The sequence below is a fragment of the Pungitius pungitius genome, chromosome 16, assembly GCF_949316345.1.
Source record: "Pungitius pungitius chromosome 16, fPunPun2.1, whole genome shotgun sequence".
NCBI classification, from domain to species: domain Eukaryota; kingdom Metazoa; phylum Chordata; class Actinopteri; order Perciformes; family Gasterosteidae; genus Pungitius; species Pungitius pungitius.
In genome coordinates this window covers 6669159-6692597 of record NC_084915.1, presented here as the reverse complement: position 1 = coordinate 6692597, position 23439 = coordinate 6669159, and the positions used below count along the sequence as shown (strand labels likewise).

At 41.8% G+C, this 23439-nt stretch overlaps 2 protein-coding genes across 2 annotated transcripts; both read right to left on the bottom strand.

The window, feature by feature from the left end:
- Positions 1-330: 330 nt before the first annotated feature.
- On the bottom strand, positions 331-4475 carry pcolcea (procollagen C-endopeptidase enhancer a). Its single transcript, XM_037468100.2, has 9 exons — positions 4268-4475; positions 2847-2955; positions 2498-2756; positions 1853-1977; positions 1621-1754; positions 1195-1523; positions 1021-1098; positions 774-941; positions 331-675 (listed from the first exon to the last, which is right to left on the bottom strand). The coding sequence occupies exons 1-9, from the start codon at positions 4354-4356 to the stop codon at positions 545-547; spliced, it is 1422 nt and encodes a 473-aa protein (XP_037323997.1). The 5' UTR covers positions 4357-4475; the 3' UTR covers positions 331-544.
- A 3899-nt stretch (positions 4476-8374) lies between these two features.
- Positions 8375-18627, bottom strand: vamp2 (vesicle-associated membrane protein 2). Its single transcript, XM_037468307.2, has 5 exons — positions 18213-18627; positions 13911-14010; positions 13552-13710; positions 13325-13376; positions 8375-13145 (listed from the first exon to the last, which is right to left on the bottom strand). Coding segments are annotated over exons 1-5 (330 nt in total). The 5' UTR covers positions 18215-18627; the 3' UTR covers positions 8375-13128.
- Between the last annotated feature and the right edge of the window lie 4812 nt (positions 18628-23439).

Genomic DNA, 23439 nt, shown 5'->3' with positions numbered 1-23439 from the left:
ATTATTTTCTATCGATATTTATGTTCAGTCGTATACGTTACATATATTGTTTGGTCCCTTGTTTATTCAGGAGATAATGGTAGTATTTGAAACAATATTTACAGATGTGTGTAGACTATTTGATTAGTGGTCAAGTTATATTTAAAGGGGTTTAAATCTTAAGAGTTACTTAAGATTGCCCCCCTTTTGGGAAAACAATGCAATATGTATAGTATTAGCAATAATCAAACTAAAGTGCTATTACTCTTTTTATCCACAAGATGGAAACAAAGATTCAGTTGGAGAGAACTTGAAATTCAAAGTTATGAAAAAGTATGCACCCAGACCATATGAATGAGATATAAAAACCTTTATTGATATATAAATTACAAACATTAGGTTTGGCAGTTGTTTGAATAAAATCATTTTTATTCCTTTATTATGGTGGATTAAAGTGAAGTGAAATTCTTACTGTAATATTGTGCATTAATAGATTTGTACTTCACAGTGTGATTTCTATCATCATATGTCATCTGAATTTCCCAGCCTTGAAAGGTGTGTGAGGTTAACAGGGTTGTTGGCTGATATTCATTAATAATCTTTCATGTTGGGGTTTATATGGCGCTGTGAAGAACCCAGGTTTCAGGATACCACGTCCTTCTCTGTCCACCTGTCCCATGATAATGTAATTGGCACCTAGAGGAAAGGAAGAGCGACCAGAAATAGTGATTTGTATATATATTTTTTGAGTGAATAAACATACTATTAATCTGCGGTGTATGTAAATCTTTTACCTTTGCTGAGAAACGGGCAGTTCCTGCACTGTGACAATAGCTCAAGAGTCACGGTCTCTCCCACTGGGGTCATTGTTAGTCGTCCTGCTTTGTAGGCCTTAATGAGGGTGATGCTGACCTGAATAGATCCTCGTATCCGGGGAACAGAGGTCACCGTACCAGTGACCACTGCGAGAAAGAAGGGCTCAGTGAGAACACAGCATTGTATTAGTTACTTGTTGCATCGTGCAAATGGGATGAAACTCACCAAATTCACTGGCACAGAAACTGCTCCGGATGGTTCCATCTCTTTTACATGCTTTGGTGCAAAGGGGGTTTTGAGGGACTAAAAACACAAAGAATGCCAAAAAAATGAACATCAGATAAACTTCTTCTTCCACACATTGAAACACAAGTGTAGCCTGCCGATAGCTTCACCCACCAGGCTTCTTTCCATTTGGCCTAGTGACGGGTTGCCTCCCCTCCTGGCCTGTGGTGCCCTGTCCACGGCCCCTCGTGGGTTTGACCGGTTTTGGTTTCCTGGTGGGCTCTGGTGGCACATTTTTGGCAGTGGGGACCGGTGGCTTTATGGTGGCGCCAGGAAAGTATGCCGGTTTTAGGGGGTTGGTCCCAGTACCGGCTGCTGAGTTGAATGTCGGTATCTGAGAAGCACCTGGTACGCTGGTATAGTGGGCGAGGAATCCATCAAATGTCAAACTTGAGTCGGACACAAACTGGACGATGAGCATGTTGCCGCTGCTGGTGATAGGCCTGCAAGGAAGACAAGTAGAAGATGAGGTGAAAAAAATGTCAATTTAAAATAACTTCTAAAGGCCAACTAACACCTCATTGGATCTCTGACACTTACTCCGGGGCCCGATCGCCACAGTATTTCCCGATTATGCTCGTATCGTCTGCTCCACTGTTAAAGAATTGCACATAGTCGAACCGACAATTCGAGTCAGGCTCCACGACAAACTTGTCAAACGTCACCCGAATGGCCTGGTACGCAAACAGAAACAAAATGCGATGTTAAACAATCACTTAAACTGAGTTGAGACTTTGAAAGATAAAACGTTTCCGGTCGGTGGGCTGCTGACCATTCCAGGCTCCACGATGATGAGCCAGGAGCAGCTGGTCGCTGCGGGGTATTTGTCGTCTGGCCAGTTGGGTGTCTTGATCTCACCCTGGGCATTTGTCATCTTAGACCCACAGAACTGCTGGTCTGAAACAAATCGGTCGCACAGCATAATGAACAAAAATAACACAAACCAACATTTTTACTTTAAAGTCAAAGATCAAAATAAAAACCTTGCACAGTTACATTCTGGTATTCTTAACCTAGCTATTCAAATTTCCAGAGTCAAAAGTATACTTAAAGGAAATACTTTCTTCTTTAAGGAGCATAGCATGAAACTCACAGGATCTGCCTATGCGGGCATTTATAGTATCAGTTTTTACATGTACAATTAACCTGTTAATTTTCCTCTTTGTGAGGTTTGAGCTCTTATATTATTTAACTTCAGCCGAAATTACAGTAACTACTACATGTCATGGTTGGCATCTTAACCTCTAGGTTACATTTGTGTCCTCCCCCCACCGCGGGGCACTGAAACCCATTTGCACCGTGCCAAGGCAGCCCAGCGTTACACAGAGTGAAGCATATGCGCTCCTTTGCTACGTAACAACAGTAAGCCCATCGGAGATGAACATATTCAAACATAAAAATAACATGAAAAACAAACCATCGACATACGGTTTGGCGCCACTGAAATACGCCAAAAACCCTTTGCCCTGCGTGGCTTCATCTGACCCCATCTCCAGCATCATGGTGTTTGTGGTAGAAATCAGAGCACCGGGCCGATGAGTTCCACAGAGGCGATTTAGTTTTTGCACCCGGTTGGATTGGCCGTTGTAGACGTCCAGATAGTCGTAGCGGCATTGTGGGTCAGCCTCCAGGTCTAGAATGCGGAAAGAGAGCATGACCACGTTTCCCTCCGGGACCTGGAGACCAGAGGAGTGAGAAATGAGTCAGACCCCGAGACACTGAGGCAGCAGTCAGTATTAAGACACGCTACGGGGCGAGTGACTCACGGTGATACGCCAGGTACATTTGCTGTTGGGTTTGTAGAAGCTCGGGAAGCCCTCACTGCCAACAAAGCCAGAGTCTGTAACCAGATCGCCTCCACAGTGGAACACAGGCCTGTGAAGAAGGAGACAATGGGGGAAAGAAAGTCATGGAATAAAACTATTCAAGGTCAATGAGCAAAAGGAGTTGAATTAATACTAGTCCAGGACTCTCAACTCTGGGGAGTACAACGATTTTGACTTTGTCTTTAAACTACTGCCCACTCTGTAGGTCACTGGGTTAGCAAACGGGCGCTAGCTGGCTAATTTTGGTAGTATATAAATCTGATGACCACCTACATTCTTCAACTTATGATGAAATGCCCTGAAAACCTTGTTTGCTCGTTACTGTGGTGGATTCTAAATATTAACACAAAAAACTGACCATTCATAGAATGACTTAATCCATTCCCATACGTTATAGATGGGAAAAGATCATTGTTTCAAGACATAAACGTTAACACCAAGATCCATAAACAGTGTTGAAAGACGTCATGCCACAGCTCATAACTGATTATTGACCAAGAAGTATTTAACAAACTATTAAAAAAAAGTTTAAAGAGGTAAAAATGAAGAAGCTTGAATAAAAAAGATCTGTAGCTAATTTCTTTTTTTTTAGTTATAGCTGACAAGTAAGTTTTACTTTACGGCAGTTATACTATTCCAACACTGTAATGCTGTTATATTACGTTATAAATTATGCTGCATTCCGTACACTTTCAGGGCTGAAAGTGTCAAAACTAAATCCACAAAGGGAAACTGTCAGGCTGGTGCCAGCTGGAATACATAAGACCCATTTATATACTCCTCAGCAAAGAAAAAGGTGCTTTTGATCATCAATTTCTGCTGGTGAGACTTTTTGTTTTGAGCTGAACTGAGAAGATGATGTTGTTTCATTACTCGCAACATTTCACTTAAAAGGGAGCAAGTATCCCCCATTCAGAAGAAGTTAACACACTCGGATGCACTGGAAGAAAAACACTAACTACAATTTCAGTCCCCAGAACCCCAGCAAAGTCTAACGCTTGCTGATTAAAGCCACGACGTCCAGAGCCGGAGCCACGTTTTTACTAATTCGACCCCATAGGCAGAAACGAAAGCATTAACATCTGTGGCGGCTCAGCCACTGCAGACTAATCCTTGACATCGTGGGCCAAAGAAAACACGGGACAGCGATCTGCCCAATCAAACAGTGAGCTGGAAAGAATTTGCTGAGATAGACGGGAAAGAATTCAGAGTATTTGAAGTCTTCAAGTTACAGGCTCTTGTGAGCTCAACTGGTTGACTTTTGTTCAAACTGGAAGGCTCATCCGAAAGCCACCAAAAATGACCATTAGAATGGATTTCAAGCGGTCCCATTTTGGAAATCATTCACACTTTGTCCTCACCTGGTGTAGTTGGTCTGCTGAGCCTTTGTCCATCCTAAAGTCAGAGACAGGAACAAGGAGAGACCCCAGATGCAGTCCACATGCATCATGATGCAGCATGCACGTTAAAAAACCAACAGTCTGTCGCAGACAAGAGGGAGCGAGCAGCAGGCAGGAGCTGACGGACGGGGAGGACGCTCGCTCGGGACGGGCGGGGAGAATCAGGGAATGATGTAGAGGGGGGGGGGGACGGAGGAGTAGAAAGTGCTAGAACGGATGGCGAGACGGACAGAGGTGCTGAGACAACATGAGCGGTGACCAAAAGCCATGAGGGGGGGATGATGTGAGTGGGAAGGGAGGGAGCTGGAGGCTCTAATCAGAGCCAGATGTTTCCCCATAACAGCCCTGGTTCCAGGATTCGGAGGGGGCAATCTAGGAAAGAGGTGCAGAGGGAGGGTCACAAGTTGTGGCTGAAGCTTTGTGGACATTTAACTGTTTACAGCAGATGTTTCTGGTTCTTTGTTTGGCGGAAGCATAAGTTGAAGAAGCGTAAACTTAGATAACATGGCCTTTAAATCCAATAACATCCATTCTGAGTGTCTGGCTGATTACTAGGTTGCAAAGAGCCTCAGGCCCTGCACCCACGGGACGTAACACTCAACGAGTGTAAGGCCATAAATGCCTACATTCCACAACAATGTGGGAGACCTTCATATTTACAAAACAAATACTTTCCTCGTTTTCTAGCTTAACAAAAATACATACAGGATCCAAAAGTAGATCCAAAAGGATTTAGACAAAGAAGTATAATAAAACAAATGATTTCTTTCCACTTACCGTATTTCCCTGAGCCCCAGGGGCTCCTTAGGCTCCAAAGCATCTGCGTCAGAAGAGCATTTACATGACCCCGCAATCCACCAAGGCAAGAATAACACTTCAGTGGGGGGAGCATTCCTTCAGTTTTAGGATTCACTGAAGAGAAAACCCTCTGGCCTACATTAATGAGGCCTCTGGAGGAGGATGGTATTTTCAATAATGCTGTCAAATATGCCACTTTTCCAGACCGCAGAGCGGTAACAGCTTCATCAAATCCTGAAGCGCGCACACAGAAACACAACAGCAGATTACTACAGAGAGGTTGCGGCAGTGGTTTATTTGGACTTTTTAAAACAAACCACTAACAGTGAGCTGCAGGTTTGAGCAGTCCTTGGACCTGCTGCGCTCTGCTGTGCTGTGTTGATTGATGAGTCCTGATAAGAGGCAACAGAAATAGGAATGCAATGACGTGCAGAGTCTGCTGGGGGGGGGGGGGGGGCGGACTGCGTCTGAGCGTGAACAACTGTGCAGACGCCAGCATGATGTGTGGGAGCAACAGGGACCTTTACTCTTAGCAGGAAGCCAAGCCACGGGTGTAGGTTTCTGCAATCACTCCTGAAGAACCCTTTGAGTTGGACGTGCATTCCTTTTGAAAAGTCAGAGGGAATAGCAGTGGGGGAATAGATGGGTGGTTGTGTGGGAGAAGAAGGGGGGGTGGGGGGGGGTTAACGGGACGAAGAAATTCAGAGAAATGGAACCATAAACTTGAGCCGACAGACTGTTTTGCGTGTTGTGGTTTTTAGGTCATGTTCATATCACCCTGTGTTATTATTATTACTCTCCTGAAAGGATATATACTCAGATTCTTTGAAACCTTATACAAGGTGGCGCTGCACGTGACAGATGTAAAACAGAGTGAAAACAAATGTGTGCAGTTGTGCGAATCCATTTGGGACGGTGGCGGACTGAAACAATCGTACACCCGTCTATTATCTGCAATTGTGGGTCCTCTCACATTTACTCTCCGCAGTTTAAAGATGCTCCCTCTTTCAATTATGCAGTCACTTGAACTTAATACACCAAATTGTGTGCGACCGTAACAATAAACAGCAACACATGCACAGAGAGAAAGATTTGATTAGAAAGGATGTCCGTGGAGATAACCTAAGACATCCCTGAAGAGCATTACAGATGGAGCAAAGCACGACTAAGTATGAAACAGTAACATTCATCCGCACTTTCGGGCAGAGATCTCTAGTGCAGTACACTTCAGTGCGCACTCCATGGAAAAGTGTGATACTGTGTGCTCAGTGTGCTGACAATGTGCTAAAAAGATCCTGGCCTCGTTTGCGTTTCACAGGGTGTTGCATTGAAGTGATATCTCCGAACAGGAAACACGAAACAAGCCGTAGATGCATCTGTTTGTCTAATAACAAGGAGACACATCATCCTTTGCCAGTAGGCGTATGGAGGGTAACGGTAATAGCATAGCTAAAAGACAATTTTAGGGTGGGAACATCAAAAGACACAAATATGCTGTTTATTAAAGTGATAAGCTAAGTGGAAATGTGGCACGTCCTCATAGTCACGCATGACTTGGTTACTATAAGGAGGACTAAAGGGCCAAACAAATTGGGGTCAAAGAAAAGGAATTGTTGTTGTAGTGATATACTTTTACTGGCATATATACAAGAAATCTAAATGACAAGACTTTTCCCGAGTCTTTTTACTACCGACACAATATAGCCAGAAGGGCTACATGTAAATGGTGGAGGGGGGGGGGGTCGGGATGTTTTGAAACAAAATGGAAACATTCAGACTTGGATTCCAAACTGTGCAGCTCTTTCTGTTCACTTTTTGTCAAGTATAACACCGTTATTGGTTTGTTTGGTTAAATCTCTACGTTATTGTTAAGTTAGTTAATTTTGTCTAATAATACTATCCTTTGCTGGAATAATATAATCTCAACCTTTACCTCTAGTGCTTGTAATGATGGGTTCTCACATACTGTACTTAATAAATTACTTCATACCACTAAATGGAATCCATAATATTGATGTTTGGGGATGTTTGGTGATATATTTTTATGGTGAATTTGTAGACATCTTTGCCTGCACATAATTTGTGAGCTGGTTTACGACGTGTTCATGGTGACACCTGGTGGTCAAAACGTCAAACTACATGTTTCACGTTACATGGCGGCGAAGCTGTTGCCACCAGCATCAGTTCTCAGGGAGGAAATCTTTACCATGAATAAACCTGCCTCCCCTTCACACATAATTATTTCCACTATAAAGAATGTGGTGCAGATCAATCACTGGTATCATTAGTTCCACCGTGATGGAGTATTGATGTCGTGGTCGCTGGTGTTTGTAGCTTATAGCCTCACGTGGACCGACAAGTGAATCGATTTTTTTTAAACAAGTGTACGTTAGCCGGGGCAGGGAGAGAGGACTCTGCATTGACCCCGCAATAGAAAAACGAGTGCCAGTTGTCCTCTGAATGCTTGCCCTTCACCAACACTAGGAACCCGCTAACACTGCACTAAATGAGCCCTGCTTGGCGTGCTGATTCACTACCGGCATTTTGAAAAGCTAGCAAAACACGTCCCGCAGTAATATGTGCTGTGAATACAAAACGTTTGCACTATGAACTAAAGATAAAGCCAAATAAACCATAACGTGACATTTAAAAAGGCTTTGGATGCAATCTACTCTGGATTTACGGAGCCGACTGGTGCTTTTCAAAATAAGAGTCGGCGGAAGTGACTTTCTGGTATTTCCAACAGACAGATGACCACATCAAAGTAACTGTAGATGCTGTTTTCTTCTACCCCAAGCAGCCACCTGATAGTAAAAAAGTACTGGTGGAATGAACCAGCAGTGCTCGATTGATCTGCATCGCGGAAACTGTGTGGATGAACTATTGAACGATAATATAGCTTATAATATAATATGTAATATAATAACATTTTTGCAAACCAGTTAATGCGTGCAAGCATGTGGAGACCCAAAGTGGAAGGTCATTGGGGATGAAAGAGGGTTTCGAGGGGCAGGCACTAAACCAGACTGTCTGAAGTGACTGTATTACAAAATGCCTTTTTATGCCAACAGGTCTCCAGGTATTTTTCTAAATGTGACACATGTGATCTGTATAAATTAAAAGCAAGAGGTCTATCTTTGTATTGATAATAAATTTATGCGAATTGATACAGGTCAGATAAGGTCCCAGAATTGCAGTCAAAATTGCTTCTGCCCATTGTTGCACACCCACAAAGCACGTGAAGCACACAAACGTACAAGTTGTCATAGGTACTGTTTTTCCAATATACATATATTTCATGATGTTCATCAATATAATAAGACATTGATAGATTTACACTACAATTATTTTATGTACTTCATTTTTTCATTCAGTCTCTTTTTCTTAACATTGAGTCAACCCTCTTCTATCCCATACCAAACGACAGCACAATAAATCTATCAATAAATAAGACCAAAGAAAAAAAAAAAAAAAGTAAGATGAAACTGAGCACATTGCCCGTGATACTCCGGTCCTGTCCCTCCTGTTGGACCAGATGACCAGGGGCAATATGGGCCTCTATCCCTGAAACCCTATTCCCAAAGAGAAATCAAAATCTTTCCTCAAAAATAAACAGATTTAAACAAAAAATACATCTTGTAGATACAAACGGCAATCTGATGTAAACTGTAGAATCATTCTAAGCATTGAAGGTTGAAGGTTTTCCATTAACCTTCCATTTTCTTTACCTTTACCCATCAGTGTTAACATACAAACAATTCAGTGACATCTGGAGTTATTACTAAATTGATGCAAAAGAAACACACAATGTTTGTTCCGAAAAAATAAAACACACATTAAGTAGAATATTGTATTATATTATAATCATCCATCGCACATTCAGAGACTCAAAAGGTTCCCTCCTATTGCTGCATTCATTTCTTTTGGGGATGACGGTAGACGCTTTCTGATCTGTACATGTTACATGACATACATTGGATCTTCTATTGGGGTCTTACTTTTTGCTTTTCTTCTTCCAAGTTTGAATCACAAGTTCACAAGTTATATTTCAAACCTGGAAGAGGGTCTGAATACATTTTCTGGGATGGAAACTTACAGTTTGGATCCCCCCCAAATGAACTGAACACAGCAATTAAGTTGAGATCGCTGAACAATTCTTGAGGTTGACATAATTCACAATATTCTCCACCGAATCACGTTCCCATCCTACCAAAATGAATGAATCACACCAGAAAAATTGCCACGGTGGTAAAATATACCTGCATGTCTTTTCAAACAGACAGTAAAGCAACAGAAAAAAAGAGAGCTCTTACTTCATTTTCCCCGTTGTGAGCAAATTGGTTGAGCACTCACGACGGATGCATCACAGATTTATGGATAACACAGAAGTCCTACCCCAATCAGTTGTGTTATTTCACTTCAGCCCACTGTGTGGTTTAACTCCTAAAGAACGGCTCAAATGACCCCGTTGGTAACCCTAAAATGATTTTCTATTGCCAAAAAAACAATTTTATAATTTGCTTATATAGCTTTGTCCTCATATATATATAGATATTTTGGTAAATTGCTAATACCTTAAACCTGAGGATATAGGACCCCCTAAACCCCCAAAACACCTCCATATTACGACACCAAACAACGCAGATTTATCCTGTTTTTCTAGGTTCTTTTTGACAGCATATAGTAAGTTAATATGTATTTTAACTTTAGAACTTGGCAGCACTATGGAGACAAAAATGAAGAGTTGTGCTATCATTAGTAATAGGATCATGTGTCTTCAGATCAAAGAGGCCCTTTGGACCTAGATGTGCCTGGTGGGGCAGGCTGTATTTGATATTTGAAATGTTTTGGGATTAACTTGCATATGTTTAAACACTCACAGGCCAAAGTGACACACCATATGAATAGTGTGCAATAGTTAAAACGTCCTGTCATCTGTGGATAAATAGGGTAACAGTATTTAAAATTATTGGGATAGTTTGGATAACCTGTTTCTCTCCACTTGTTTTTGATGGCAATTGGCAGCGTAAGCATGGAAATCTGGTCTTTGGTAATCTTCTGCAGTTAAGTTTCACTCTATTTGGAAGAAAACCTGGGAAGGGGAGGAGGAGGAGGGGGTTGTTACGGTTAGGGTCCTTCCTTATAATAACTCGCCGGTAGATCTGTAACCTGTCTGCTTGTGTACTTCAGTGGTCAAGGAAACAACGTGTCCTCACTCTGGGATTTAAGCGGCCTAATCTGTCAGGATAAACTGGGGATATTCCCAAGACAGAGCTATTCTAACACATACACACACACTCACACACACACACACACACACACATTGATGCACCTGCGTTGACACAGAGACACAATAACACACACACACACACACTGTAGGATTCTGAATCAGTGAGTTGAGCAAAGGGGGGCAAGTCGGTTTACTCAGCTGGTGGGTAAGATAAAAAGTCATGTTGAAAAGAGACAAGGCTACTAAGGCTTTACACACACTTGTTTTCATATGTTGTGTTTTTTTTTCTCTCCTGTCTACCATAAGAACATTTGATATATTTTAGTTTAGTTGAGTCGAGTTAAGTTGCTTCCTGTTCAGCATTGCAGGCTCGCACAAGCAAACACTGTAAAAAAGAATATTCCATAGGTGAAAGTGAAATAGTTTCAAACCGAGGAATCTTCATTTTAAGTTTAAGTCATCTTGTGTTCATGTGTAGAAGGCCTTAGTTTGACTGAGCACTAAAAAACAAAGTGCACCGTATTGCCCTGCTCTCCTGCTCATAAAGTAGCCAAAAGTAGTACACACAGGAGAAGATGCCAGAAACATGTAAAATAATGTTTTAAGACCAAACCAGCTTGGGCACCAATGAAAGAAATCCGCAATAAGAATAGAGGCCTCCTCCTTGTTGCTTGGCAGTGTATAACGCACGGAGCTGAATTACAAAAAACACACCAGACTGAGATAAAGAGGAGTTCAATGCTGTTGGCAGCAAATGGTACTGATTGCACACTTCCTCTTTACCTGTCTGTATCACACAAAAATATACTATAATAAAAATAGAATCTATTATATTTAAAAAAGAAAAAAGGCCTTAACTATAGGGAGACACACTGAGACAGACCACCGCGCTGGCAAAGACAATCTTTTTAGGAGTGCCACTATTTTTTTTTAATAATTGCTTCTCGCGCTGCATATCGCTAACCATTGACAGAACGTTTCTGAGCCTACCCCAAAGTTGCTGACCAACTGTGCCTGTTCCTGGATTTTCAAATAAGGCTGAATTATCTGTTATCTTTATGTGCTCTTTGTGTGGAGAGGTTTTGCTGCATGAGGATCGCCTTTGGCTACTGACCAGCCAGACAGCGCCATCAAAAACAAGATTTTTTTTGTGCATTTCAAACAGATTTCCTTTCTTCAGTCGACCACTCCCCCCCGCACGGACTAAAAGTTGGAAGGTAGGTTTGACTGGAAATATTCTATGGTAACCAATAGAAGTGCCTTTTCAGTGTCCATGCAGGTAACAGGCCAGTAAGAATTAACCTTTGCTTTATGGGAATTAATCAATTTAGGCAACAGCCCCATTTTATGCATTAGAATTGTTTTTTAAGCCCATATCCACAGTTTGACATTAATGACTTCTCCACAGTATACTGTAGCCTACATGTAATGTTAAGAAAACATCACTCATATTACAAAAGAAAATAATTTGGACAGATTGAAAGTCTATTCCTATCTATCCAAAATGTACCCTCATAGCTATTCACAATTTTCTTTCCTATGGTTTCTATGACCGACGTTTTCAACAAAAGTTTCATCACTGTGTATTTTTTTCTTTAAAGATACTTACACTTACTTGTGCTACGGTAAGACCATTTGCACTAAATTGCAATGAAGGAATGTTTTCGAAATAAGACACTACGTAATATATAAATGAAAGAGAAACATCTACAGACATTGGTCCGACTGTACTATGGCAGTTTTAGAAATAATCAGAAGAAATTGAGGTGTTCAAGCATGCTGACGGACAGAAGTGTTGGGGAGTTAAAAATGAAAGTTATTAGAGTGAAACGGAGCAAGAGAAATGAGACACTGGGAGGATCAGATAAAGAGGGCTGTAAGTTCATGATTAATAGGAATTAGTTTAACAATTCATGCATTATTTGTACGTTTGATCAATTATGAGTGAGCATTAACCCTTTCAGAAAGTCACCAAAGAAGCTAACACTTCTCGAAATCCTCGATGGCATCAAGTTACAGAAATTTGGAGCTGAGGTAAGATGAACCTGCGGCATTCTCAGGGGAAATTGTGACTGTGCACTGGCTCCAATTTTTGTAATTTTATGTTATCCTTTTAGAACAAGATTTAGTTCTGTGGCTTATTTTGGACTTTCTTAGTCGATTAACAGATGTAACTTAAAAAGTGTTTCCATAGTGAAATGGAGACTAAATCCACTTATTAAAAAACCATCGAAAAGAGGGGGTAAGCACGGGGACAGACCAATGATGATAACATGCAGGATACACACTTTGATTAATAGGCAGTAGTTAACGCTGAAGCATACGTAAAATTAATACAAAAAATTAAAAAATACAAAATGCACACACACACACGCACACACACACACACACACACACATACACACACACCTACAAAACAGTATATATCAGAATAAAACTCTACAAAGAACTATATATCAGTTATGTAACAATTATCGCCAATCATTGCTTCCTTTTCTGTTGTTGCATCGTCACAAGTGTTTGGTTCTCAGTATGGCAGGTTAGAAAAGCCAAGAGTACCCAGAAAGGAGAGAGGGCCACACACTCACAGGACAAATATCGACGGGGGTCCGGAGGCGAGGTGGTGGAAGTGGGGGAGCCATGGCGCCCTGAAGGTTTAGGATGAATATATATCGAAGCTAATCGGGATATATATATATATAATAAATGGATTACCATGGTTAATTTTGTTATTCATTTAAGGGGTTTTCTTCTGTAGCAAGGAAGGATTAGACTGGGGTAGGAGCAACTCTTCTTAGGTGCTGAAGTACACTGTAAAATAGAAATGAAATCAAATGAAAGTCTCATGCAAAGTAATTAGTCAAATAGTTATCAAACCAACAGTTCTGACAACAAGGTAAACGTTTATATTTGTAAAATGTCAGAAAGGGTTCAAGCGTTGATTAAGTCCATTTGGACAACAATGACAGTAAAGTGAGACGCTTACTTACCAATAATGACGATGAGGATAATCACGCATATCACACCCATGATAATCATCATCTGTATTCAAGGAATTTCAGAAAGAAAGTCATCAGAAAAGCAGTCAATTTGTAATTTTGCTCTTTGAAGCAAAAAAAATGTCAGTATCTACTCCTGTCTGTAAACAGAGGAGTTTAAGACTGCCTTCATTCACAGGTGTTTGCTATATTAAGTCAGCGCGTTTGCATGTCCTCACCTTGGCATTCTTCCACCAGTATTTATTCTTCAGTTTTGCAGCGCTGGTCTCAAACTGAGAGGCTCCAGCCTGCAGGGCGTCAGCCCTGTCGTCCAGTTCTGACAGCTTCTGATCACGCTCCAGAACCTTATCCACGTTTACACGCATGATATCCACCACCTAGGGAAAGACACAACCACAGCTATGTAGTGAAATCAGCTACCAAGACAGAAGGACTGTTGGATAAGGGTTATGTTGGGAAGTTGTTTATTAAGTTTCATGACAAATCATGGTTTCAATCTTGATATGACGCTCAAACACAGCACTAACAATTTATTCTTTTCCACTTCAAATGTGCAAGCAGGGAGGTTTGTGCTTACCTCATCCACTTGTGCCTGCGTCTGCTGCAGGCGACGGTTGCTGGTGAGGTTGGGGGGCTGATTCCCTCCCTCTGGCGCAGGGGCTCCAGCTGGGGCAGACCTAGTGATATTAAATAGAAATATTCATTTGTTATAAATAGCATATTCGTTGAGATGTTTGTGGGGCGACTGTGTGTGAGTGGGGAGCATGGTCATCCTCCAATCAGCAGGTTGGCCGTTCATGTCGATGTGTCCTTGGGCAAGACACTTAACCCCAGCATTGTTCCTCTAGCTGTGACTACAGTGTGTGAATGTTAGTTACTGATGGGCAGGTGCAACTGTGTACGGTAGGTCCTGTCATTAGTGTATGAATGAGTGTGACGAAGTGCTTTGAGTGGTCGGAAGACTAGAAAAGTGCTGTACAGACCATTTACTATTTAGATACAGTTAAGAAAGCCTTGAAAATACAACAGTAACGAGAATAAAGTCAAAATGATTACGGGAAAATTCTTGCAAGTTATGTATAAAAACTAATACCTTAATATCAATAAATCTGTGTATCCTGTCCTAATTATTTTCAGGGCTGGGTGATCATTCAGAATTATATGATACATTGTCTAAAGTGATAATGACAAGCTCTTACTAACACATATTCCCAAGAAAATCTCATCATTTGCAATTATGTTAAATAAAATACTGACGTTTAGTCATGAATTAAATTCACACAGGAGCACACAAAACCACCTCGCTTTATATGCTGTATTCTGGGATGTATCCATAACAAGATAAGAAATGACCTTTATTGTAATTTACCATGTTGCCCTGCCACTCCTGCAGTATTCTACTTACCAATGATGAGTCATGTTTTTGCTTTGGTTCTTTTTGTAAGTATTTAAAGTACGGGGCCGGATACATGATTTATTTTTCCCTTTTGTTAACATTACAGCATAGGAAAAATTTGGCCTGTACAGTGTTTCCCTCGTGGTTTACAACTTTAGGGGGCAGAGGTAGGGGAAACACTGCTGTAATCATACACTTCCTTGGAGTGAGATAAAATAAAAAAGACAAATATATAAATTAATATGCCAAATATTATATTATTTGCTGTTTTTCACAATATTTACCACAAATTGTGGAGATAATGCAATGTCATGGAGAAACCACTAGTGGTAGGAAAAATGCTTCCTTTTTATGATGGGTATTGAGATTCAACCTGGAATTACCTTGTATGATGTGGAGGATTTACTGTGTTCAAAAAAATTGACATTTCCATATGTTAGCACCTCAAAGTGCAGATTATAATCTTCTGAGGTCAAGTGGATTTGTAATGTCATGTTTTACTGTGACCTCCGTTGACCTATTTTTTTTAAGGTGCTTTGCAACATGAACCGAGTGAGACGGGCACTTTGAGTGTCAACTCTCACTGGAATGTGTAAGCCCCATAAAAACAATTCTCTGCCTTCATGCTGACAAAAAAACCTCTGCTCTTTCCAGCAAAAAATACACCCGAAATGTCAAACTTACACACAATTATTCATGGGTGTTACTTTTATATTTTCCAAACAAAAGTGACGAAAATGAATTATCCTCTTTATTTCCAAAAGCGGTTATTTTATACATTGGAAAGAGGAATGATGAAAGCTGTCTAAATGGAAATATTACATAAATATTTTCCCTGGATGTCATTACGGACATCACTGACATGCAGAGTAGACAGCAGGCCTGCAAGTCCATTACAAAATTATTTTACTATTTTAAAAAGAATAACCATCATGTCTCAAATTATATTATATGTGATTCTCTCAATCAACTAACATCAGTTTACCTTTAAGAACAATATGTGGCCATACATCAATGCAAAGTGTTAATACAGTCTGAAAATGAAACATAAAACATTCTGTAACATGATATAGCTGCAGATACATTAAAAAACACAACGATTAAACAACTTAAATATAACGTGTAGTGAGTAGTAGCCCAGCTTAATTGGCCATGCTTTATTGCTATCAGTGCAGACGATAGATACATCAATTCCTGTTTCTTAAATTAGAGTGGGACATTGACTGAGGCTGTAGTATCTCCTGACAAAGTTCTTAGGTGTAACTCAGCTCCTCTACCTGTGAGACAAAAAGAATGTCTGTATAAAGGTCACCTTTACACACTCACACATGACTAATCCTCTAACAACAAGAAATCCTTTTGAATGGTCGACCTGATGGTGCTGGTGGCCACCGTCAACTGCCAACCACCCCTAATAGACACTGACAATGTAAAACCCCCGAGGCAACCTTTGATATGGTGAAGTACTATGCGTGTCATTGTTTTATTACTTGTGACTAGAGTGACTATTGGTGTACAAGTGCAGCATGTTCTTAAATAAAAGTTGACTAAAGAATATAACTTCTATGTAATTACAGTATCCCTCTTTTCACTCGCCACCACGTGTATCACCACAGAGGCGTAATGTCTGCTGAGGTTCACGCCATTGTCACCTTCATACTTCTGTTTAACTCTGTTTCAAGAAAGCAACAGAAAAAACAGAAATTGGCTTTTCAAGCAAACACTAAAAATGTGAAAAAGATCTGTGAAAGGCTGCTGAGCTAAAATGCTGTATCAACAGTCCACTTATAATGATTCATCGTGAAAGCACGATATATTTAACCTTCTTAAAGACACAGTAGATCAAAATGCTTCATGATGTTTCCAAAGAAGGCTCATTGAGGGGTCCCTGCAAAGTTTTCAGGGGGTCCCTGACAAAAGGAGGAGTAACATAAACACCTTCACAGCATATGTACATAAACGTATGATATGATACCATTACACCATTTTACATTGGATTAAAGTAAAGTAATTACTGGCTCCTGGTTTATTTCTATTTCTTTCATCCTAATAGATTTCTGTTTTGTTTTGTTTTCGTCACTGTCATGACGTCTGAGTCTGAGCACTGGAGAGCGACATTTCAGCACCGGACAGCGCCACGGCAGCCTGGACCGACTGCATCCCTTCCTCACTATCCCTCAATGTCTGATGAGACGAGACTTCGTGGACCGAGTACACGGACACACCAGGCCGACGTGACGCCCTGTAGGACGTCACGTTCCACGACCGAGCACGACCGGGGAGGAGCGGGGTGGGGGTGGGGGTGAAAATGGTTATCAAATGTTGGTGACAAATGTAACTTACAGTCCACAGAAGGAGTGCTAACTGACGCGTCACCGCGGCTCAATGACATGGCGTGTGTCTGCCTGCTATGCAAATAAAATTAAATAAATAAAAAAACGCGCACGAGGTTGTCACGGCTATCTTCACTGAGTCTACCTTTTATATAATCCCATCATGTGCGGTGGCAAACAGAAAGGGAAACAAATGAGGCACAGGAAAGGAGGCAATCTCGGGTTAATCCGTCCTTTCAATCCTAAACAGCCTCGAATACGGTGAGATATATGACAGTCCGCCCTCGCACGACAATCGACGACATGCAGTATAGGAGGCTAGGCTACCCCCCCCCCCCCCCCCCCCCACCCCCCTCCCGCTGTGGGGTGCGAATATCACGTCAACTAGGCCTAAGCCTACTTCAGAGCTAATAATACCATCGTCTATATAAAGGGTCCGTGAAGAGATCGTCGAAAAATGTCGACGCGAAACATGTTCAACATTTTATCCTTTCTGTTGCTGGAATAAGCTTCACCGTCAAACGCGGAAAAGCGACACGCGCGCGCGCGCACGCACGCACAGACACACACACACACACACACACGGATGAAGGCCTCTAAATGTTCAGAAATGACACAAAAAACGGCACGTGACGTTTTTCTCTTCATGTGGTTTTAATTAGCCTGTAGGTATATCGCTCATACACGGTGTCCTTTATATATAAAAAAAAAATCAACCAGTCCGAACTGGAAAGATGCTCGCGTGCTGACTCGGGTGAAAAAGCGCCAGACGACTAAAGGATAAAAGAAGAAATGAGATAAACACGGAGATCTTTCGCCGTGTAAAGAAAATAAGGCTAATAATGTATTTAAAGCCCATACACCCTCCATCTGCTCCAAGGTTAGGCCGACGCGTTAGCTTCCACTCGATCGGATGATATCAAATGAATAAAAGCTGTCAAATTCAATTCAACAGCGCGTTATATTAATAATTTACCGACTAACGGGACTCCAGTTAAATAACCTGAGTATTTGACGGCAAAGACACGCAAGAGACCATTCAGACATAATTAATCCCAAATAGCTTGCCAACACCAGTCGCGAGGACGAAATTGGAACCCAGGAATATATCAGGATTTAACATAAGAGCTTTACACGATGGTTTACTCACATTTTCCTGGTTTTATCGGCTGAACAGCTGTGCTGAAATCCGGACTGCAAATGTTAGCGCGGACTAAGTGGCTGGCAGATGGATGGGGATTGCCTTCTGCGCTCCTCACTACCCTCTGGCTCCCTTTGGTTGGTTATTGTGCCGTTTCCCTGCCTATATAGCCTCGGAGGAGCACTGGCTTGTCTCTGCCACAGAGCTGTGTGCGCCGTTCGCTACAAAATGCCTCTTCCTGTCTTCCTATTTCTACGGCGATGCGGCACCTGCAGGCTGAACTGGAGCCCGGCGCTGTCAGGGTCCGTGCAGTAATGAACGCGTAATACACAGCCGTCGGATTAAGGTGGACAAAGATGGCCCGGTGACGTCAATCGAGTCGAGTTTCATGTTGAAATGGGTGACCGGCGACCCCCAGACACGGCGTTTTGACCGGCCCCGGACGGCGCGGGTTTGAATCTATAGGCGCCGTTTGTGGGGACTCGGCGCGCATTGTGTTTAGATGCTTTACATGTCACGAACACGCGCTTAAAGCTTCGGTTAAGGAGTTTATTTGGACTTCAAGTCTGTGTGTCAACAAAATGGCGTTCCTCGAAAGGGGGTGTGGCGAGTTTCGCAGTAGGTGTCTTATTATCTCCCATAATAAACATGGATAAGGATTAGGTGGGAGCTGAACGCACGTTTACTAACCATCGGTTTGCTGAACATGGTTTTATTATGATTTCTGATTTTGCTCAAATGTATTTTTTATTTTTTTATTTTTAGCCTTTTCTCTAAAAGCAGGTGTTTAAGCCAATAAGGAAGTACATACAAATGTTTACTCATGTTTCTTAATCTGTTCGTATAAATTCAACAACCGTTTAATTTAAGTTGTGTATGTTTTTTTTCTGTGATGTTAGTAATCCTGAACCTATTCTCTTCATAGGCATTGGCAGAAAGCCATGAGTGAAAGACAATATCGTTTCAGAACAAGGTCTTGAAATACTGAAACATAAACCAAAAGTGCATGCAAGTACCTGTCATTTAGTACAGGATGAAGTCAATTCCACTTGGACAGATTTTTGGATGTAAGTCTCTCATGAAAAATGTTTGCAATAATTCTGTGTCATAGCTGGCTCAAGCTATGCCAAAACATCAGGAGCAGGAGACAGTTTACAAGATGAAAGGAATACATGTTTATTAAATTATAACCCTAACAGAAAGAACTTCAATAATAAACTGAAATCATATATCCAAAAGCCATAAGGATCCTATGAGGTGGGTAGTCAGTAAGTCAGTGTTGTAAGTGTGGATGTGTGACAAAATGGTGTCGTGCGTGCATGCATGAAGAGAATAATTCAACACAACTCAAAACGCATGGAGAATACTGCCGGAGCGAAGGCCGGGGCTGCCTCCTCTCGAGTCCCCCCCTCCAACTGGCAGGAGCCTGGCATATATAGACCTCAGGAGAGACACCGGGCCCAGGTGCTCTCCATTAGCCATCAGGACAATGCCCCACCCAGGCTCACCTGTAGGGAGACAGTTAGGTAGGCACCATCCACACACACTCGTTATGTGTGTGGGGCATCACACCCCCCCCCTTAAAGTCGTGGTCTCACTACGAACCACAGTTCCCCACTCAATACTAACAAAAAATACCGGAGTGATCACTTCTATTAACATAAAATTAAAAAATAACCAATTAAGTGCACATCTATCAAATTTACCATGTTAACATTACCTCATACTAAGTTTTAACTAAATCTTAAAATACTTTTAGACGTTCCTAGAAGTTTAACCCTCAGAGTGTAACCACTCTTAGCCCTGCACCACCTGGACTCTCCTCCCCCCTTGACAGCTGGATCCTGATGTTTCAGCTAGCAACAAGGCTGTCAGGAGAAGAACAGGCCAGGGGCCACACCGCCAGTCTCTACAAAAAACAAACAAACAAACAAAAGAACATCAGAGATTAGATAGAGCTCTAAACAGGAGCACGAGACAATGCATCTGCCACCACATTATCCCTCCCTTTAATGTGCCTGATATCCAGAGCAAAGGACTGCAGAAGCAAAGACCACCTAATAAGCCTTTGGTTCGGACACTTAAGTGAATTGAGAAATGTAAGTGGGTTGTGATCTGTATAAACTATAACTGGTACCCCAGACCCAACATACACACTAAAATGCCCCAAAGCCCACACCAGTGCCAATGCTTCCTTCTCAATCACAGAATAATTAAGCTGATGCTTATTAAACTTTTTGGAAAAAAAACAGACTGGCCTGTCCACCCCTCCACCGTCAGCCTGCAACAGTACTGCCCCTGCTCCAAAGTGACTCGCATCAACCTGCAGCTTGAACTGTCGATCCATGCGAGGAGCTGCCAACACTGGAGCAGAACACAACAAGATCTTAGCATTTTGGAACGCTTGCTGACAGCGGGAGGACCAGACAAACTTGACCTTGTCCTTTAGAAGATCAGTAAGAGGACAGACAACAGACGAAAAGTTTTTGCAGAAACTTCTATAGTATCCAATTAACCCCAAGAAGCGCATAAGTTCCCTCTTAGTAGTAGGAGGAGGGTAAGACTCCACAGCAGCGACCTTTGCCTGTACCGGCCGGACCTCACCCTGACCGACCACATGGCCAAGGTATGTGACTGTTGCACGAGCAAATTCACATTTTGCCAGATTCACTGTCAACCGCGCTTCAGCCAACCGCTGAAAGAGAGCGCGCACACGAGCAATGTGACACTCCCAGGTGTCACTGAAAACTACACAATCATCCAAATAAACGGCCACACCCTCCAGGTCACCCACGACCCTATTCATGAGGCGTTGAAATGTTGCCGGTGCATTTCTCAACCCAAATGGCATAACTTTATACGAATAAAGACCAGATGGAATAATAAATGATGCAATCTCACGAGCTCTCTTTGAAAGCGGGACTTGCCAATATCCTTTCAACAAATCAAACTTGCTGACAAATCTGGCGGACCCAACCTGATCAATACAATCATCCATTCTAGGCAACGGAAAGGCATCTGGTCGTGTCACGTTGTTAACTTTCCGAAAATCTGTACAGAAACGAAATGACCCATCAGGCTTAGGAACCAAAATGCATGGCGAAGCCCAGCTAGATATTGTCGGCTCCGCAATACCATTCTCCAACATATATCGGCACTCGGCATCCAAAACCCGCTGTTTGTCTACAGAGACCCGATAAAAACGCTGTCGAATGGGTTTTGAATCAGTCAATGCAATATCATGCTCTATGAGATGAGTTTGCGAAGGTGCATCACTAAATAAGGTTGGGAATTCCGCAATCAAATCAACCAACTCTACGCGTTGCGACATGGAGAGATGACACAACAGGTTATCTAACCTGCCCAGGGTCTCAGTGTTTTTCAACCGCCCATACACCAATGTGTCATCAAATGTGGTGGTGTCCTTGCCCTCACCAACCACTTTAGAGACAGGACCCATGCTGGCTGCCAAACACACAGGCAGAATTTCCTCAGACTCACGACCATAGTATGGCTTTAACAGGTTCACATGAAATAACTGAGAAGGTTTACGACGGTTAGGAGTTGCAATGAGATAATTTTCATCTGAAAGTTTCTCAACCACAGTATGTGGACCTGTAAACTTTGCTTGAAATGGTGAGTTGATAATTGGCAAAAGAGCCAGAACCTGATCACCCGGACTGAAGTCCCTTCGTTCAGCCCGCTGATCATAAGAGCGCTTCATTTTCACTTGAGCCCTTGCCAGGTTCTCTTTAGCCATTGAACCCGCCACATACAACTTCTGCCTGAACCCATTGACAAAGTCAATCAGATTTTTGGGAGGGTCGGGCGCCTTAAAATTGTCATGAAGCAGTGCAAGCGGCCCACGAACTAAATGACCAAAGACCAACTGATTTGGACTAAACCATATCCAGTAATAATCAAAAAAAATATTGTATTTATTTTTTTTGTGCCTCCACAGGTTTACTCCTGTGGTGGCAAGTAATTAAACTAAATCGATTAAACATCCATTTACATTTTTATCTTTCCAAAACCTGCTTGAAATCTGTTGGCTCATCAATTTCCCCACTGGTCCCGTTTTTAATTATGAGATCACTCATTTTAATTTATACTCTTTTGCTCAACCAAATACACTTTGTCTGGATTTAGATTTAGTCTGGTGGAATAGTTTCTTCTTTAGTTTTGTGTAGTCTCTTTTTTTATTTAATTCTTCACATTATTAAACTCTCCTCTTGTGGATATTCCTGTAAAGTCTTGGTTTATTATTCATATGACAAAGTAAGTTATATTACATGAAGACACAGAGTCACAGATCAGGCTTTTATGAAGAAGCAGCACTGAATTGAGGAATATGATAGCATCTTCATCTGTCCTTGCAACAGATGCATTTAGCGTGGCTAAATTTAAGGTAACGAGACCTTTTCTGCGGTGGCAGTAACGTTGCATCTTTATTGAACCTACATCTTCAATCTACACAAACACACGCACATACATTTGTATGGCAATGGTTCCAAAAACGGAAGTAGGTTCCATATTTCACAGCGTGATGGTAAATGGGTGGAGGCCACACGGTGGCGCTACAGGCCAGCCTGTGTTAATGCTAATGACGAGTTATTAGATGTAGGAGTAGCCACTTTACATTAGGGAGGGCATATTGATATTTCTTCACAAGCAGATTCCTCGTGACTTTTTACCCTGTCCTTGAGGGGGAATCTATAGAGAAAAAAAATATGATCGAGTATTTGAGAACAATTTCCCACATGCTCATCTGCAGCAACCAGGCTACAGTTTTAAAATCCATACATATGTACTTGGAATCATACTTTTTTTTTTACATGATATATTTTGATTTCATTAAGGGTAGACAATTCTAAACAATGCAACAAGGAAACTGTGAAAAAGGTGCTCTGGAAAGGAGCCGTGAACAAACGCATTGTCACGTGTAACCTGGAACTATTCCTCCCACACTGTGGATGAGACAAGAATTGTGATTCGTGGGAGACATATTGTACAGCTCTGATACGCCAGGCTAGATCTATAATTGATCAAAGCGTTGAACCGTGAAGTCTCGAAGCCCCAAATGATGAAATGGGATTGATAGAAACCTCTATATTGCAGTGGTTTTGCTCGACACTGCCACGTGTTTCCCTTTCAACACGTGGCTTTGATTCGTGGATTTCATTGCAAGAATTTTTCTGCCCTTTGGTGATTTCCCACGGACATAAAACTGCCATTG

Bases quoted from the DNA above. Each gene is read 5' to 3' on its own strand.
- pcolcea (XM_037468100.2), bottom strand. From the start codon at position 4,356: ATGATGCATGTGGACTGCATCTGGGGTCTCTCCTTGTTCCTGTCTCTG. The intron at 2,956-4,267 runs GTGAGGACAAAG...CCTTCTTCACAG, and splicing joins CAGCAGACCAACTACACCAG to GCCTGTGTTCCACTGTGGAG. The intron at 676-773 runs GTAAAAGATTTA...CCTTTCCTCTAG, and splicing joins CTGCCCGTTTCTCAGCAAAG to GTGCCAATTACATTATCATG.
- vamp2 (XM_037468307.2), bottom strand. The intron at 13,711-13,910 runs GTAAGCACAAAC...GTCTTTCCCTAG, and splicing joins CGCAGGCACAAGTGGATGAG to GTGGTGGATATCATGCGTGT. The intron at 13,377-13,551 runs GTGAGGACATGC...CCTTGAATACAG, and splicing joins ACTGGTGGAAGAATGCCAAG to ATGATGATTATCATGGGTGT.